Source organism: Mobula birostris, chromosome 14 (assembly GCF_030028105.1).
Source record: "Mobula birostris isolate sMobBir1 chromosome 14, sMobBir1.hap1, whole genome shotgun sequence".
In the NCBI taxonomy this organism is placed as follows: Eukaryota; Metazoa; Chordata; class Chondrichthyes; order Myliobatiformes; family Myliobatidae; genus Mobula; species Mobula birostris.
In genome coordinates, this window is record NC_092383.1 from 43,482,237 (window position 1) to 43,502,318 (window position 20,082).

Here is a 20,082-nt window from a genome sequence, read left to right on the forward strand (position 1 = left end):
AGTAAACCATTCAGGTTGCACTCAGTTGCAAACACTTACTGAAGTGTGTGCCCAGGCGCCCTCTTACTGCAGCACACTTCTGCTGTTTCCATGGCACCTGGTCCACAGTGCCCAGAGAGTAAAAGAGACCAGGTGTTTTCAGCACACTAGATTTATACTCTACCTGTGCCGCAATGTCATCAGCTGGTGCAGGTATCAAACAGCAGTCAGTGGGGGTCTGCAGTGCTCCTTAAACGGGCCAATCCCTAGTAAGCATGGGGGAGCGGCTTTCTATGAATAGGTAAGATGGACACTTACTACAGATGTGCATTGAAACATACTGTAAAATATGTCGTTTGCATTCACAACCAACACAATTTGAAGATGTGCTGGGGTCCATTCGAGGCAACATTAAAAATAAAAGCCTATAAGTGTTGCCACACATTTTTGGTGCCAGCGTAACTGCAAAGTTAACTACAAGGAAGCCTGTATTTTGGGGAAGAGTACATGGAAGCTTGAAGAACAGATTTCCAGTTAAAAGTTATGACTGACAATTTGAGAAGAGTTTGTTAAGACTACCAATAGTCAAGTACAATTGCAGTTCCTTTCATCTTTAATTGCTTTAGTGTTCGATACTTCTGGAATGATTTTATGAATCTGTTGTCATCTCCAACCTTCCTGAGAATGATGTCAAGAGCACATTATATCTGATGTGGTTGAAGATAATTGTTTTCTTATTGGTGTTACTGTTGCTTTGCTTTAAATCAATTAGTTACTGAAAATGCCTTGTAATAATATAATTTATTGAGCCTTCTGCTTTCTGAAGAATAGATGGAGTATTTGTAGCAGTGTTCTCATGATATTGCAGTAGTTTGGCATGAGGCAGAAATTGAGAAGGTCCTTGTTGCCACCTTCTGCTTCATATCCCCTCGTGATTGAGGTGACAGCTCAATGCTGTAAGTTCTGCAGTGACTGACCAGGCCAATGTCAGATCTGCAGACTTCCCTCCATGTGGGACGGGGGTGCCTGGTGGGCTGTGTTGGTGGTTACTGGGGGAGGTAAAGCACTCTTTTTGCTGTATATACTTTGCATGCTTTCTGAACAATAGAGAAAGCGCATGAATGCCGTTTTGGGTAGCAAAACCTGAGAAGCCATCGTGTTTATTTTATATTGTCATTTGGGCAGACAATGTTGTATAAAAAAAACTCCTGTACTTTTTAATGAGTGTATTATTTTTATACTTGTACCATTTGCTAGGTTCAGCCAAGACAGCATCGGATTCTCTTTGAAGTGTTTGATGAAAACCGCTTGGTGAGTTCTTACAATCCGTATCGACCAGGAATAATTGCTCCACAGTAACATAAATGTTGCCATATGTAATGTAGATAAAACCTGCTTTCATTTTCAATGTTGCCTTGAATGGATCTCTTGTACGATAAGATGGACGCTTGGTTTCTACCTTGTTATGATCTTGCACTTCATTGTTTACCTGTACTGCTCTGTTTTGGTTGATTTTATACTTCATTATACATTGTTATTGTTTAACCTTATTCGAGCTCAATGCACTGTGTAATGATTTCATCTGTATAAACATTTTGCAAGACAAGCTTTTCACTGTATCTTGGTACATGTGACAATAATAAACCAGTTCCAATGCAGTTCATGTCTGAAGAAAATCTTGTTTCACTTTTACATGAAATGTTTGGAAAAAGAAGCAATAAAAGGTTTCTTTTCAGGCTTGAGTCAAATACGAAAGTTTGCTATGGTGTCTACTTACTATGAGTATAAGCCATAATGGTAGTTTGCTTTAAAATGGAGTGGAACATTGTCAGTCCTGCGTTGTCTCATAGCAGTAGGTTTGCTATAGAGAAGGTGGTTCTCCAGTTCTCTGTTGTTGCTGAACATGAACTAAAAATGCTGGAAACGCTCAATAGCTCAGTTCTAATGAAATATTCATTCCATTTCTCTTTCCAGAGGTGTCCTCGGTCTACTAAGTGTTTCCAGCACTTTCTATTTTTACAGTTAAATACTTTTGATTAGTGATAAAGACAATGCTAACCCATTATATAGTTTAAGTTTCAGTCAGTGTTCCTGTGCTGGTTACCTGCTCAGGTAGAAAGTGTGCTGAAGATCTTCACCTGTGCTAGCTGAGTGAGATGCTAATTGGACTGGGTGACTTGAACTCCAGTTTTCTTAAATAAATGAAATATTAGATCTATTTTCCTTTACTCGGTTTGGAACTACATCACAATTGAGACATTCTCATTGATTATTCAACTATCAATGTTGAATTTTATGTGAGTTTTATGCTCATCATTGTCTATGAACTTGTTAGAAATTGAAAATTGCCTATATCTAGGATTTCTGTTGCTTTCAAAGCAGTTGTTCAGCTGTCAGTTCTCAAAATGGTGACAATAATCGTAGGAGTGCTGTTCCATTTGAATCACTTTTAATTTTAGCAATTGGTACTTAAATAAGGATATTAATGAATAATCATGTTGGCATTTTTAAAAAAGCATGCCTTGCCGTGGACAATGCAATGTTAAGCAATACAGAAAAACAGTGAAGGCTGTTCATATTTTCTGTCAGTCTGATGATCAGAGAATTGTGCTAGTCTGTCGTAGAAATTTGAGTCTGCTTGGCTGGCTAGAATTCCAGGAAAATAAACCTGAGACGATTCTGGATTTGTAGGTCCTTTTCTAGGGAAGGTTTTGCTCTCTCCAAACATCTGTATTTTTTGCAGCCAGAATATTTCTATTAAAAAATAGTATTTAAGCAAGTATTCCTTCCTTTAAAGAAATAACCTCTGTCTGCAGCACATGCTGTATTCAGTCAGGCTGGTGCCTTCTGACTGAGTACAAAATAAAAAGCTCACAAGACCACTTTTACTTTTATTTGCAATTCAGGCTGTTCTACTTCTGTGCAGTAGTAGAAAATCTTTATAAAAAGGCATCTGTTTAAAATGGTGTAGTTGTTACAGCTTGATTATAAGCAGCACATTTTCCTTTGTGTAGCCAATTTTATCCCCAAAGGATATTCGGATAGTCATTATAGAATTACCAAACACTTTGTTTGTTTTTTGAAAAAAGTTTGACATTTTATTTCGATAACTTTGCTGAATAAACTATTATTTTGTATAGCAACTTATGGGCTTTGGAATACTGTTAATAAGGTATTATGGAAAGTGTCTAAATTTATATTCTAATTGCACGCATTAAACCCAAGGTAACTTGCTTACTCAGTATTTTTTTTCTTGTAAAACTTTGATCTTAGAATTGTGCTTCACCTTGCTATTGCAAACTATTTGTGGTCTTCGCCTGAAGTGTTCATATAAAGAATATGTGCCAAAGGAATAATTTCTGGGGTTATAATTGTTCTTATTTTTCATGATTATTACATGCAGGGTAGAGCATTTGAAAAATGCTTCTACATAAAAATAAATTACTTATTCAGTGCTTTCAAATCTCTGCAGCTGATCAGAAAGCTACAGGAAGAAAAGAATGTAGTTCTTTTGGCACAGCCATGAGTTTCAAATGTCAGGATGTGGCATTTCTGTGTGTGAAGAGAAAGGTTTTTCATAGTTAGCTGCACTGAACAGGCTTGAAAAGTACTTGCAGTCCACTATCAGCAGCATTTCACTCCAGAGGGATTCTAATAATAGTTCTGTTTTTGTTTTTTTTCCTGACAAGATTTACTTAAAATCATATCTATTCTTGATGATTGTGTTTCAATGTGTCCTGCTTTAACAGAACTGAAAATGTGAGTCTAATATCTATCACGAGCCAATTCTTGCATTGAAGAACTGACAAAAGCAGATTGTGTTCAACTATTAATGCATAGCTATGGAGTCTCTCGCAGTTGTTAGTAGAGGTTTCCAGTGTATTTACCATATCCCTGCAGTTTAATATTGTGGTAGTGCTCAGAAACCCCTTCAGTACTGAAGTATACTGGATGTCGCTCTGAAATTTCCTGTAATGCAATACTATGGGGTAAAAATATGATGTTGGTTCAGTGCAAGGGAAACAGTAAAAGCTACAGTGTCTAGAGTGGTGCCACATTCTTGCCCTGCTTGGTGAGGATGAGATATAATATGTGAGACAGACATGCAAGAAGATTGTTTATTTTGGGTCAGATTCAGTCATTCATGCAAGTCAAGGAAGTTTAATTGAAGCAAGGTTGGCTGGAATTCAAACTCTGCAGCAGCTGAGCTCCTTGTAAAGGTTGCTGAATTTTCAGCGCTGTGGAAAGGACTGTGCCTTTATTCCTTGCACTTTGCAGACATTCATGGATTTTCAGACTTCTTGGAGGTATTCCTACGATCAAGGATTTTGTTGTTTTATATTTCTAACTTCCTGGGCTTACTAGTTATGGTTCAATAATGATTGGAATGCTGCTTGTCACATCAGCTATTTCTGCCTATCTACAGCTACTGATGGTGACTGTATCCCAAGTTGTGGTGCTTGCTATGTTCGCCTTCAGCTTTTCCTGCAAACTATGAGATTTTAACCAGCTCGGATCCATTCCAAACTAGGACCACATTTGTTTTATATTTTTTAAAAAATGGCCCGCCACTTGCGATTGCATTTTGCGACCAGGAGGAGCAACACGGACCCACTGTCTGAAGCTTCGGGGGAGAGCTTGGAGAGTAACATTTGTATGACAGTTGAGACTCTATCAAGAAAGAATGTTAATCAATTGACTACGCCTGAGCCTGTAGTGATGCCAACAGTATCACAGGCTGAATGCATACTGCAACGTAGCTCTTCATTGTTCATACCGCAGGTTAGTAATAATGATCAACTGCGCAGAAAGAGTTCCACTTTGCAGATATCACTACAGTCCAAACAGTCGAGTAGGCACTGTGAGTCTGGTAACAGTGTCAGCTGTGAACGCGCTTTGTGTAGCACCAATATACCTTTTCACCAACAACTCTTAGATCATACGGTGGTGCCTGCCAAAACATCAGCAAAGTTGAGGAAATCAAAGGTGCCGCTGAGGCGCTGCTCATCACTGGTGATATTTCCTCAGAGTCCTTGCAGCACTCCTCCAGCCACACTGACCAGCCCAGATCCTTTTGCAGGTCGAAGTGCCAATTCCACACTAAGTAGATTTCTCCCTTGCTCCCAAGAACCAATTCAAAGTGAAGATTGGATTGTTTCAAAATCCAAAGAAGCAAGTACCTGTTGTGTTGCAACAGCAGTTAATGGGCTGCGACTGTCGAATCCAACCTATTCTAGTGAAGTTAGAGACATTAAACCACTTTACTGCAACGGGCATCAGTCTGGTAAAAGTCGAGCACTAGATTGTGGTGAAGAAGATTCTGAGTGCCAGGGAAAAGTGAAGAAACTGCACAGACCTTTGAATCACATTCTGCATTTGAATTGCCAAAAAGCTCTTGTATTGGGAACAGAGGCCAAGGAAGGACAGATATACCATGAATCATTTGTAAAGGAATTTAAGCAGAGCTCTTTAAATACTGGGTGTACACGATATCAAGATATCAAATTAATAAGGAGCACGTCAGTATGTTTGCCTTCATTCAAACACTCGGAGTGCCAAATAAATGATAATGGAGTTATCGAGGGGGAAAATGTACATGGACAAAGCAGGCGCCCCATCTTTCAGAGAAGCCATTCACTTGAGGTTCCCTGCCAAATGGTCTCTAGTAATCACTTGAGACTGAGACATTGCTGTTCAAAAGTTGTGAACCCTCGACTACAAATTCATGTCGCCCCGAGATCAGAACACAAAATCTTTGTTTCCGAGGAGAAAATAACTGGAAGCTACAAAAAGGAACCCAATGCAAATGTTTGGGGACAAGAGTATAAGGTAAGCTAATTGAATAAGTTGGTCAAAGAAATTATAATGTCAGGCTTACAAAAGTGCAGGTTATGCTAGAGTATGTAAATGTGTCTCAAAGACAAATTTTAAAATAGAAGAAAAGTATTCTGTTTTTCTTACTACTTTTCATATCATAATGTGGGTAGTGCTTATTTGTATTATTTTGAGCTGTTTGTGGAGAGTGGCAAATGTAGGTGGTTCTGAAATTAAAATCATCAATAATATTAACATTTATCATAATGATGATAGACTCTAGTCTTGTATTGATTTGTTGTAATGGTGTCAGTATTCTGGTTATATTTGTTGACGTGGACTGTATGGATGTTAAAAGAATTGTCAAAGCACATTGTCCATTGTATAGATATTCTAATTTAAAATAGTCTTTAGGCCAATTGTTACACTGATAATTAATCAATTATTTGAGTTCTCGAGGAAAGTTTTTAATGGATCTCCCTGTTAGGAAATTAATTTAAATTAAATGTGTGAAGTGAACTGTAAATTAATGTTCTGCACTATTAATTAACCACAAAATAAATTGCTACTAAATGTCTACAATCAGTCAGAATTCTGTTTTCTGCTGATAAGCTTCATCCTAGAAGAAGAAACTGTTATTTATCCAGAAAAGCACAAGCAAATTAAAAATACTCCGGCTTTGGCATTTGCAGAACAGCATATGTGAAAGCCTTTTGACAGAACAGCTTATCATGAACTAACAACTAATGCTGCTGTCTTAATCCAGCATTGTAAACATCTCATTATGCTTGACAAAGAACATCATATTGCAGTCTTTGAATTTGCATCATTGATGTTCTCTGAACAATCTGCTCTTTCACAAATTTTAAATACCTTTTTTCCTTTGAGTAAGTAAGTGTTAGGTAGTAAAGATGTGTCTTGCAAGTTAAATTTGGATATGAAAATCCACTTCCTACTATTTAAAATATTTCTACTTGTAGTTTAGTTAATCTTAGTACCATATATTAATGATTTCCCATTGAGCAACTTGGTTCCCTCCTCCTAACATACAATCTTTAATTAGCTGTGGACTTGTGCCTGTTTGGATAAACAGACCTTTATTTCTAGATTGTATCTTTTTTAAAACCCAGAATATATTTCATCTTTTCTATTTCACTTATTAAGTTGAACATAAATTTATCCTCCTGAATCAAATCTGTATGTGTTGGCTTTGCATTGAAGAGATTATTAGGGTTTTTAAAATAAATAGACAGTTAGGTTATCCCTTTGTTTTATAAACTGGATCAATATTAGATTTGCTAAATATAGTAGAGCGTAGACCTGATTTAAAAATATTGCTGCCAGAATATTTCTCAGACTCCAGATAGTCTGGCCTAGCACACTTATATGGAAGGTCTGAGTTCAAATATAACAACTTGATATTGGAGTAGCGGTGGTCACTGTCAGCCATCTGTACAGAGCAGCCATGAAATTGGATCAGCACCATGGTAGAGTTCTGTTGTGCTTACAGACGTAAAAAGTCCACACACTGCTCTATCACTTGGGCAATAGATTTCAGCAACAAACTATCAGATGACCTGCTGTCTATAATTAACAGCTTGTTAAAGGCTATTTTTCAAATCTAGGCAGAAAGGTTTGACTACTGTTTTGTGACAGGTTATTACATTGAGACACTCTAATTACTATGGATATCCAGTAGCACTTCTAAAACAGTGACAGAAAATGATAAAATTCTGAAGAGATTTGCAACATGGTTAAGTTTTTAAATTTCGAAGATAAAGCTTTTTGAAGATTGGCAGTGTGACTTTAATCCTTCAAACTCTGCAGATAATTCTATATTGTTATTAGTATGCAGGAAAGCCTCCATTACAAATGGCCTTCAAGATATTCACACCCAAGGCAAAAAAAAAGGTTTCTTTGTCATCTTCTGCTACCATGCTCTTGGGTCTTATTCTGGGTCTTTGGGAAATTTATCCAGTATCAGCAAAATATTTTCAATTGTTGCTTTTTTGCTTTTGTTAACATTTGAGTGTTGATCACAGGAATTTCCTTTTGTTTGAAGGTCCATGTAATGAAGATGTGGTTGTCCTGTTGCATTGTGCAAAGCACATTTAGTAGCTTTCTGCAGTTTCTCCATTAGGTGTTTCCTCACTTCATTGGCTGTTGGCCGACATTAGATTTCTGTTTATAAGATATGCCTGCAACTGATCTACAATACTCTTGTGTAGGCTTTGTATAAATAGGCCAGATTAAAATTTGGTGTGAAGGGTGACAGAGCTGAGAAAGGGCGATACCTGGCATTGTCTTTGGGTTATTATTACTATAGAGCCCCAGAGTTCTGGCCACTGATGGCATTCCATCTCAAAGGAAGAGCAAAGAATAGATTGCTGAGCATCCTTTTGGGTCTCTGTGTTTACGGAGCCACCTAAGTGTACAGCCCAGCATGTACATTACAGATTGCTTCAGATGTATTCAACCTATCAGAAATAGTGTGATAAGATGGCTGTTTGTTCAGGTTTTTCTAGTGTGAATTTTCATTTTTTTTTACCGTTTTGGATTTCTCATAGCCCTTCACTGAGCTTCACTTTGACATGGTAAGCCTTGCCCTTTGAGCATGTGTGCTCATCTTCTGGCCTATTCAATCCTTTGGTGATGAGTGTTGCTTAAAGATTCAGTTTTTCTATGCACGATCTTATTACTTTCTGTCTGCAGGTGGGATAGAGGAGTTTAGTAGATTAGATTTAAGGTCCTGGTAATAAGTGGCTTTAACAAAAAATGGTGTATTATAGATCACCATTGGTGCAGAATATAAATTGTAATCTCCAATAGCAACAGTTTTTCTGCATTTTCAGCACCAGTACATGATGCGATGTTCCAGCTTTTGTTCAGGGTAAGCAACATTAATGAACAACTAAATGCATCATTCTTGTAAATTGTTATTTTGTAGCCTGGGGTAAAATACATGCGCAGGACAACAAACACTTCTTTGGGTCTTTAATTCCTTTATCTGTTTTAGATGTGTTAATGCAGAAAGAGGGTATGAAAATAAAATTGACAAAATGAAGTTAAAAAATCTCAGCCTAATTTCGGTCCACACCCTTGGCACCTTTGTGGTATGAAAATAAGTAAAACAAAATCTACAAAACCAATACAGTAGCAGCAATTCTAAAAAAAATACAAACAAAATCTGTTTAGAAGTTTCTTTCTTAAAAAGTTAATCTATTGCTCATTCCAGAGGATCTAGTTAGTATTTAAAGAGCATCAATTAGTGCCTTGGTCTTCTAAACTGATTTTTAGCAAATCAAACTCCAAGTGAGTAATGAAATGATTAGAGAGATCTGGGAATATTAGAAACATTTCAGGCTCCGCTAAAAGTAAAACAGATTTGTGGACAAAATAACTTTCTTCTTTTTTGACAATGATGTGTGATTCATTTTTTTCCAAGTGGATAAGGAATGTTTTTGAATGCTGTCTTCTTCACTGCTGTTTTGAGTATAATCAGATTTAATAAATAAAAGGTAACCACTGTTGAATAAAGAAAAGCTGCAGTCCTTGATTACTTACCAGCAATGTGAACAAAGTTACAAGAACATCAAAGACACAAGCATTGTTTGGTCCTTTGGCCCCTTGCAATTGCTGCACATTCAATAAGATCATGGCTGATTATTTCCTCAGCAGCATTTGCCAGCACCAACCACACGTCCTTTGATTCTGTTGGTATCCAAAAATCTACTGATCCTTGCGCTGAAAGCACTCAATGACTAAGCCCTCTTGGGAGAGGGGGAAGGAGGAGAATTACAAAGATTTACCAGACCTTGGTGAAGAAATCCTTTCATTTCCACCCTAACTGGGCAACCCATAGTATGAAATGATAACTCCGGGCAGGTGAAACAACTCCCCCGTCAAGCACCGCAATAATTGTTATGTTTTATTAGATTACTTCTCACTCCTCTGCATACTAGAGTGCATAGGCTCATTCTGCTTAATCTCTCCCTATAGAACAGTCCATATTGCCCCAGACATCGACTTGTAGAACATTTGTGGCAGTGTGACTGCATTCATGTCCTTCCTTTGGAAGAAAGCCCAGATCAGTTCAAAATTAGTGTAGGTGTGATTTCCCCAATGCTCTGTATAATTGTAGTAAGACAAATGTGCTCAAACCCTCTTGCAAAAGAAGCTGTTGGATTATTTACCATCCTAATGCCTTGCTATACCAACTCTCAGTGACTCATATACAGGGATATCCAGCTGCTGCTCAGCGCCAATATTTGTCAATTGCTTGTTTAAAAACAAATGGTGATGAAATGCTTTGAGAGGCAGCTTATGGCTAGAACTAACTGCTGTCTCAGCAAGAACCTGGACCCAGTCAATTTGCCTATCACCACAGTAGGTCTACTGCAGATGTGATCCCATTGGCTCTTCATGGGGCCTTGGATCACCTGGACAACACTAATACCCATGTCAGGATGCTGGGTATTGACTACAGCTCAGTGTTTAACACAATCATTCCTACAGTTCTGATCAAAAAGCTCCAGAACCTGGGCCTCTGTACCTCCTTCTGCAACCAGATCCTCAGCTCCTAACCGGAAGACCACAATCTGTGTGGATTGGAAGTAACGTTACCACCTTGCTGACAATCAACACTGGCGCACCTCAGGGGTGCATGCTTAGCCCACTGCACCTCTAGACTATGTGGCTAGATACACAGCTCAAATGCCATCTATAAATTTACTGATGATACAGCTATTGTTGGCAGAGTTTCAGCTGGTGACGAGAGGGCGTACAGGAGTGAGGTGTATCAGCTGGTGACGAGAGGGCGTACAGGAGTGAGGTGTATCAGCTGGTGACGAGAGGGCGTACAGGAGTGAGGTATATCAGCTGGTGACGAGAGGGCGTACAGGAGTGAGGTATATCAGCTGGTGACGAGAGGGCGTACAGGAGTGAGGTGTATCAGCTGGTGACGAGAGGGCATACAGGAGTGAGGTATATCAGCTGGTGACAAGAGGGCGTACAGGAGTGAGGTATATCAGCTGGTGACGAGAGGGCGTACAGGAGTGAGGTGTATCAGCTGGTGACGAGAGGGCGTACAGGAGTGAGGTATATCAGCTGGTGACGAGAGGGCGTACAGGAGTGAGGTATATCAGCTGGTGACGAGAGGGCGTACAGGAGTGAGGTGTATCAGCTGGTGACGAGAGGGCGTACAGGAGTGAGGTATATCAGCTGGTGACGAGAGGGCGTACAGGAGTGAGGTATATCAGCTGGTGACGAGAGGGCGTACAGGAGTGAGGTATATCAGCTGGTGACGAGAGGGCGTACAGGAGTGAGGTATATCAGCTGGTGACGAGAGGGCGTACAGGAGTGAGGTATATCAGCTGGTGACGAGAGGGCGTACAGGAGTGAGGTATATCAGCTGGTTGAGTGATGTTGCAGCAACAACCTTGCACTGAATGTCAGTAAGATCAAAGAACTGATTGTGGACTTCAGGAAGGGTAAGATGAGGGAATGCACACCAGCCGTCGTAGAGGGATCAGAAGTGGAAAGAGTGAACAATTTGAAATTCTTGGGTGTCAATATTTCTAAGGATCTATTCTGGGTCCAACAAATCGAGGCAGCTACAAAAAAAGACATGATAGTGGCTATATTTCATTTGGAGTTTGAGGAGATTTAGTGTGTCACCAAGGACAGTCTCAAATTCCTACAGATGTACTGTGGAGCCATTATAACTAACTGCATCATTGCATCATGAGGGGGTGTGGGACAGCTACTGCACAGCATTGAAGTAAGCTGCAGAGAGTTGGAAACTTAGTCAGCCCCATCATAGGCACTAGCCTCCACAGTGCCCAGGACATTTTCAAGGAGCGATGCCTCAGAAAGGTGGCATCCATTACTGAGGACCCCCATCACCCAGGTCATGCCCTGTTCTCATTGCTACCATCAGGGAACAAGTACAGAAGACTGAAGGCATATACTCAACAATTCAGGAACAGCTTCTTCCCCTCCACCATATGATTCCTGAATGGAATCACAACCAAGAGAAAATCTGCAGATGCTGGAAATCTAAGCAACACACACAAAATGCTGGAGGAACTCAGCAGGTCAGGCAGCATCTATGGAAAAGAGTACAGTTGATGTTTCGGGCTGAGACCCTTCAGCAGGACTGGAGAAAAAAGTTGAGGGGTAGATTTAAAAGGTGGGGGGGGGGAGAGGAGAGAGAAACAGAAGGTGATCGGTGAAACCTGACTGGGGAGGGATGGTGAAGAGCTGGGAAGTTGATTGGTGAAAGAGATAAAGGGCTGGGGAAGGAAGAGCCTGACAGGAGAGGACAGAAGGCCATGGAAGAAAGAAAAGGGGGGAGGAGCACCAGAGGGAGGCGATGGGCAGGCAAGGAGCAACACACACAAAATGCTGGAGGAACTCGGCAGGCCAGGCAGCATCTGTGGAAAAACGTCAACTGCTGAGTTCTCCAACATTTTGTGTGTGTTGCTTGGATTTCCAGCATCTGCAGATTTTCTCTTGTTTGGGCGGGCAAGGAGATCAGGTGAGAGACGGAAAAGGGGATGGGGAATGGTGACGGAGGGGTGGGGGGGGCGGAATTACCAGAAGTTTGAGAAATTGATGTTCATGCCATCAGGTTGGAGGCTACCCAGGTGGAATATAAGGTGGTGTTCCTCCAACCTGCGTGTGGCCTCATCACAACAGGAGGCCATGGATTGATATATGGGAATGGGAAGTGAAATTAAAATGAATGGCCACTGGAAGATCCCGCATCTTCTGGTGGACAGAGCGTAGGTGCTTGGCGAATATACAGGAGGTCATACCGGGAACACTGGACACAACAGACTCACAGATAAAGTGTAGCCTCACCTGGAAGGACTGTTTGTGGCCCTGAATGATGGTGAGGGAGGAGGTATAGGGGCAGGTGTAGCACCTGTACCGCTTGCAAGGATAGGTGCCAGGAGGGAGATCATGGGGATTACGAATGGCAGTCGCGTAGGAAGGATCTCTGTGAGAGCAGAAAGTGGGGGGGACGGAAAGATGTGCTTGGTGGTGGGATCCCGTTGGAGATTTCTGAATGGACATTGAACTCATGGACACCGCCTCACTATTTTTTTGTTTCTATTTTTGCACTACTTACTTAATTCACGTTCTCTTCCTTTATTATGAGGGTTAGTATTATACTGGTGCCGCAAAGGCAACAAATTTCACAACATATACTGGTGATATTAAACCTGATCCTGATTCTGATATTCTGCTTTTACTATTTTTTAAACCATGTTTTTGTCCATTCACTATTTTCTCTAGCAGACTCTGTATTTTCTCACTCAGCAATCTTGAATATATTACACTTGATTTTCTCAATGAATCACCAGTTTAAACTGTGAAAGCTGGTGACACCCTCTCAACTTGAAAATGGGCTTGCTTGCTCCTCATCTGTTTTCTAACCATAAATTAATCCATAGTTCAGTGTATTTCCCCTAATTTCACGTGCTTCAGTTTAATAAGCTGTGAGGGTGAATGCAGAATCTGGGAGAATGAGACATTTGGGTTAATGTAGGTTATTATTGAATAACTTTCATGATAAATATACTTTGACCTCTGAATAGGAGCTTGATGGTCAGAACATTCCCAGTGTTTCTGAGCTGTATCTCAGTCACTTATGGATCTCTATATCAAAGGCCCTCAGAGTTTGAATACACCATTTCTAGCCTTTCCTGTGTTCGGCAGATGATAGAAAAGCATGAATGCGTGTACCATCAGACTCGAGGACAGTTTCATTCCTGCTTGACAAAGCTCTCATATGCTAAAGATGAATTCGCCGTTCTCCCATTCTACCTTGCTGTGGCCTGTGTACTTTATTTGTTCAGCTGCACTGCTCTCTCCCTATGGCTGCCCACTATATTCAGCACCTGCTTTCTTTTATTCCCTCAGTATATGGCATGATGTGCCTTTGTATGCAGGCAGAATGTTTTCCACTGTATCTCAGTACAAAGACTCAATGACAGTGTGCTTGTTCCCTCTTACCTTTTTCAACCTGAAAAAAAACTCTCACAGGTATGTCATATATCATTTCCCTTTCATAAATCCATATTCTGTCTGCCCAATCCTATTGATCACTATCAAATACCTTGTTTTCACCTTCTTAATCAACTCTGGCATTTTTCCTTTCACTGGTCTGTAATTGTTTGCTCTTTTTATTGTGAACCTTTATACAGTAAAGAAAACACACCTACTGGACATATATTTCTGGATAGTAACAATGTCAAAGGTTTTGGAGAGAAGGCAGGGGAATGAGATTGAGAGGAAAAATGAATCTGCCATGGTCAAATGGCGGAGCAGGCTTGATGGGCCAAGTGGCCTAATTCTGCTCCTATGTCCTATGGTCTTTATTTTTTCTCAAGCTTGACAATGTGTGTAAGTAGGAAAACATTCTGCTGTGGGTTTTATATTACTGCGTATAAAATTAGCAGCAAAGTCTTAGCTAAGAAATTGTTTAACATTATAACATTATCTTTGCCACCTCAGGCTTAAGAAACCTGATACTCTTTGATGCAGTTCGGCCATGCAAAGATCTTCTGTGACTTGAAAATGACTGAAGCCTGGCTTTTGAGAATTCCTGAATCAGAATCCGAATCAAGTTTAATAACACAAGCATATGTCTTGTAATTTGGTGCTTTGCGGCAACAGTGCATTATGATACATAATAGAAAACTATGAAGTACAATATGAAATGTATATTAGAATTAAATAAGTAGTGCGAAAAGGAAAAAGTAGTGACATAGTGTACGTGGGTTTATTGTCCATTTAGAAATCTAATGGTGGAAGGGAAGTACCAGCTCCCTGATGGTAGCAATGAGAAGAGGGCCTGTCTTGGGTGACGGGAGTCCTTTATGATGGATGCTGCCTTTTTGAGGCATCACCTTTTGAAGGTGTTCTCAATGCTAGTGCCCATGATGAAGCTGGCTAAGTTTACAATATTCTGCAGCCTTTTCCGATCCTAGATGGTAATGAAACCACTTGGAATTCTCTCCATTATACATCTGTGGTAACTTGCATGAATCTTTGGTGTTATACCAAGTCTCCTTAAACTTCTAATGAAGTATAGCCACTGGTGTGCCTTCTTTATAATTGCATCAATATATTGAACCCAGGATAGATCTTCAGAGATGTTGTTATCCAGGAACTTGAAACTGCTCACACTTTTCATTGCTGATTTTTTGATGAAGACTGATGTGTGTTCCCTCGATTTCACTTTTTTGAAGTCTACAATCAATTCCTTGGTCTTACTGACGTTGAGTGCAAGGTTGTTGTTGCGACTCCACTCAACCAGCTGATAAATCTCGCTCCTGTGCTCTTCCTCATCCACCATCTGAAATTCTGCCAATAATAGTTGTGTCATTGGCAAATTAATTTTGAGCTGTGCCTGGCCACACAGTCATGGGTGTAGAGACAGTAGAGTAGTGGGCTAAGCATGTGTCTCTTAGGTTTTTCTCTAAAGGAAAGTGTCTTTGACCTGAAACTTTAATTCTCTTTCTCTTTTCATACATGGATCTGACCTGCTGAATACTTTGAGTATTTTCTTGGTGATCTTATTTTTTAAACTTATTTGTTCAGTCTTCTAAAAGTTTATTTTTCCCCCAAGGAGAGTCATGTGTCCTGTAAAGCTTTAGTTGGAATCTCCTCTGACCAAATCACACCTAATTTACCTGTTCAATTCACCATTTTCAATTCATTGCTTTCAGATTTGGTCATTAACATTCATTCCCTTAACTTCTTGTTTCCTGCTTTATGGAACTGTAAGGAAAAGTTAATCACATCGAATGTGCACTGCCCTCTCGTCAATAAGTATACAGGTCAAAGAAAACAATTTCCATTTTAAAAGAAATACTAGCAACCAGGTGAAAAGTGGGATGTGGCAGAGTTAATCTTAGAAATAAATGGAATGCTGCAACATATTTAGCCAGCAATGGCATGATGGGGCAAATGGCCTTCTCCAGTTCTGTAAACTGCTGGCATTCTATCTTTAGCAATTAAACAGAACTTGAAAATTGAGTCAGAGGTTGGAATAACCAGTAAAATTTAACGAGAATTGAAGGTATGGATATCAGCCAGCTATGTAAATTACATAAGTAAATAATATGAACTTGTCATGCAAAAATAAAACTGTTTAGGCTCCCTTCCTAAAATTTGCAGTTCCTTTCCTGCATGTGCTATGATTTGTGCAGTATTACTTGCCACTGACTCAAGAGTTTAAATTCAAGCTCAGTCGAAGACTTGGGACAGCTTGGTAGTGTTTTGCTGTTGGATTCTGTAGTTGATGCTGTGTAGAAGGTGGCAATTAAATCCTGGAAGGATAAGTGAACATCAGTACTTTCCCTGAGGCTAGTGCCTGCAGTACTGAGGCCCTGGTTGCCCAAACATCAGACTGTTCTGTTCCTAGCTTTAAAGATGAGGATTACCAGCTGGATAGAGAAAAATATTCAAAGCACACTTAAAATGCAACACTCTCACTGAACCTTAGGTGCCTCAGGGTGAAAGGGAGCATGTGTGATGATATTCAGAGCTTCGAGGCCAAGCTCACTTCCCATGCTACCCACCCGGGTCTCCCATTGTAAACACAAGAAATGGCTTGTTGCAGCCTGCCCCATCAGTGGAAGAGACTGCTGTTCCTACGTTTCCCAATAGAGTCAGTTATAATACATTACTGGCTGAGAGAATATTATCTTAATCCATAATTAACTGTCTAACTTGTAGGGTTTCTAGGCCCCCCCCCTCAAAAACTGAGCTATTGATATATCTGTGATATTATGACATTGCAGTGAAGCCCATGATTTTGAAAACAGTTACGGAATCATGAACAACGTAGGCTTCTTTGAACATTTATTATGTTTACAGTGGTACGCATCATAAACATCTGTGATGAGAAAAAGGTGCTAAATTTGCAAAAATAGTCTCAAATACATGCTTGTATGAAAGTTGCAAATTCATAAATTGTATTTTTTTTATCCACTTAAAATTGGCAATAGTATTTAATTCTTGAACTGGAAACACTGTTCTTTGTAGGTTATCACTGCATCCTGTTGTTATTTTTGGTACTCTGGGTGCTCTATTTTATTTATTGAGAACTTGAAGTGTAATCAGAAATGGTAGGAGGGAACAATTGATCATATTTTACACAAGCATCTAACCAGGCTTTTGTTAACTCCTGCACATTGCCTTCCTCCAGTGCCCTCCCCGCTGTTCTCCCTTCATTTGCAAACTCTGCTGCCTGTATCTTATCTCAAACTTGGTCCCAGTCACTTCTTACCTTGGGCTCGTTTGCTTGCATTGGAGAAGATTCGATCTTTAGAATTAAATTCGTCACCACATTCGAGTCCTTCCAAGTCCTTGCTGCTCTTAATGTGCCTTTTTTCTTGGAAGCTTGTTCACTGCAATTTTTCACCATTCTACAACAGATGACCAAGCTCTATAATCTTCTTCCAGTCTCTACTTTTCTCATCTTTAAACCTACCTCTTCGATCAAGCTCTTGGTCACTTGTTCCTGAATCTCCTCAACTTGACCCAGCATGCAGAATATCTGAATGTTTATGTCAAGTATCTTTGGCTGTTTTATTACATTTAAGGCTATTTGGGGTGAATTAATCCTTGTCAGAATCCAATACTTTTAAATTTTGCTTCACTGTCCGTATGGAAAGATTATAAATGAACTGAGAAATTTGAACATCTGTATAATATAAAAGAATAGATTATTTTGATTCAGATTAACTACTGTTTTTTATTTGCAATGATTTAAACTTAATTCATTCTTTTTGTAAATATCCCGGTTATGCCAGCACATCTTTTTTCCTTCATATTTCATTAGTTTGATGGCAAAGTTTTAACCATTTGTCTTCTTTTTAAGGGCTGGGATAAAAATCTGCTGCTGTGCTACATCTGAACTTCTATGTACCATTGATAAACAGTGGGTTATAATTTGTCTTTGGGAAATATGGCTGTAATACACATTCTAATTAGTCCAACACATTGATCATGGTAGCAGTTATGTATCAGTTTGTCCCATTGATATGTTTGTAGGTATTCTCGGGTAAGGTAGCATAACATGTATGTGATTGGTCTGGTAATCCAGAGGCCCAGAATGATGAGTTAAATTATTGCAGCCGCTGGGAATTTTAAATTCAGCTAATTAAATAAATCTGGATTTAAAAATCAGTAAAAAGCTGGTATGTTTTTTTTTCCCGGTTCTGGCCTAAGTCTTGCTCCATTTCAAAAGAATGGTGCTGATTTTTCAGTTTCTTTTGAGTAGGCTGAGTGGATCGTTCAGACAGAAATACTAAACTGACAATGATGCTTAGATCCCCTGAATGAATAGGGAATAATCAGTACTTGATCTAAAATGTATGAAAAAATTTCTCTCCATTTGCTGGTTGCAGTTAGACCAAAATTTCCACTGTCCACAACTATCTTAGCTTGTCAGTTTATTACACCTTTCCAGTCCGTTCTCTATCATGGTGTTGTAGTAACTCTAGACTCCATACTGCAAATTGCTGTAGGTTGCCATTTATATTATGTAATATAAATAAAGACAGTATACATATGTTTTATGTTTAAAAATAAAAACAGTGGATTTGAAGGTGGATTTATACTGCATTCCTTGTCATGTAATCCTGTCTCAAGAGAGTGTTTGGGCTTCTTGTGGGATTAACTCATTTCTCTAACAGATCAAGAAAATAAACCATGGACACAAAATATAATTTGCCTGAGAGAGTATTTTTATAAATAGGATTTCAGATTTAATTGTAAGATACAAAGAAAGGACTTAAACAGTTATAATTTTCCTTTTTCAGCTATTGGCGCAGCATCAATGCGGCAAAGTACTGTGGTGTGAAGTAGGCCATTATATCTCTAAGTCTACACTAACACAAATTCATGGCGTGCAATCGTAGCAAGTTGCTTTAAAAGGCGAATATGACTCAGTATGTACTCTCTTGGTCAGGTAAAGACTTCAAATCAGATTTGCAAAATTTTAGTAGTGTGGAGTTCCAGCTTTCTGTGCCTCTTGCTACTGTTTTCGAGTCTGTATCCTCAAAGTATGAGAAACTAAATTTCTCTTCATTCAAATCCAGGTAGTCTGTAGTACTGCATGTAACTCTGTTATCAGTGATGTTTTGTATTATCCAGTGAAATATTAACCTAATTACTTTAAATCACTGCAGTAATGTGCTACTTCTTTAAGCTTGTCTGCCACTGAAGTAGCTGATTTGAATTTTTTGGTACTGCTTCTTAGGGGGATTTTGAGTTCTCCTAGTGCTTAGTTTGGCATGTGGGAAACTCTTTCCTCAGTGTTCATTGCTCACATATTAAAATCATAGAGCTAGGGACTAGAACTAGGGGACATAGTCTCAAGATTTTGGGGGAACAGGTGTAGGATGGAGATGAGGAGAAATTGCTTTTCCCAGAGAGTAGTGATTCTGTGGAATTCTCTTCCCAGGGAAGCAGTAGAGGCTACCTCATTAAATATACTTAAGACACCTACCTTTCATAGAAGGGGGATTAAGGGTTATGTGGAAAAGGTAGGTAGGTGGAGCTTAGTCCATGGTCAGAACAGCCATGAACATATGTTATGGCAGAGCAGGCTTGACAGGCCAGATGGCCAATTCCTACTCCTATTTCTCACATTCTTATAATAGAACATAGAATAGTACAGCACAGTACAGGCCCTTGGCCCACAATGTTATGGCCGACCCAAAAGATCAGTCATAACACATCTGTCTGCTCCTTTGCCACAATTATTCTCCACACTGGTGACCCACAAGACTGCACCTTCAGCCCCCTAATTCCCTATATTTCCATGATTGCATGGCTTCAGTAAACAGCAATGCTTTAAGATCTTTAAAAGAATCTATCAACCATGAAAATTGCAGATTCTGGTCACGAGTGCAGTTTCCCTTTAAGGAAAGGGAAGGGAGGAATGCATGCTGGGCTGCAGTTAAGATTGAAGAGCAGAACCCTTTGATTCCCCCCCCCCCCACTCCCTATTATCCTGCTGCTGAATATACAGTCTCTGGAAAATGAAATTGAAGACCTCAGAGCAAGATTGCTGTACCAGAGGGACATCAGAGACTGCTGTGCACTGAACTTTATGGAAACATGGCTCACCCCCACCATTTCAAACTCAGTGCTGCAGTCCAAGGTATTCATCATCCATCACAAAGACAACACAGCTAGTCTTTTAAAGGTAGACGAGGCAGAGTATGGTTCATGATGAACTCACCATGGTGCACAGACGTGGCG

At 39.7% G+C, this 20,082-nt stretch overlaps 2 protein-coding genes across 3 annotated transcripts in view; both read left to right on the forward strand.

Annotated features, from left to right (window-relative positions):
* Positions 1-20,082, forward strand: part of LOC140209868 (E3 ubiquitin-protein ligase NEDD4-like) — a 225,586-nt gene that overhangs the window by 100,282 nt on the left and 105,222 nt on the right. For both annotated transcript variants that reach the window (XM_072278462.1, XM_072278463.1), the window contains exon 5: positions 1,237-1,290. In XM_072278462.1, the coding sequence (XP_072134563.1) occupies positions 1,237-1,290 (54 nt within the window). The remainder of the gene's footprint in view (positions 1-1,236; positions 1,291-20,082) is intronic.
* Positions 4,540-5,817, forward strand: LOC140209594 (E3 ubiquitin-protein ligase NEDD4-like). The gene has a single exon (XM_072277866.1). The coding sequence runs from the start codon at positions 4,540-4,542 to the stop codon at positions 5,815-5,817; it is 1,278 nt and encodes a 425-aa protein (XP_072133967.1).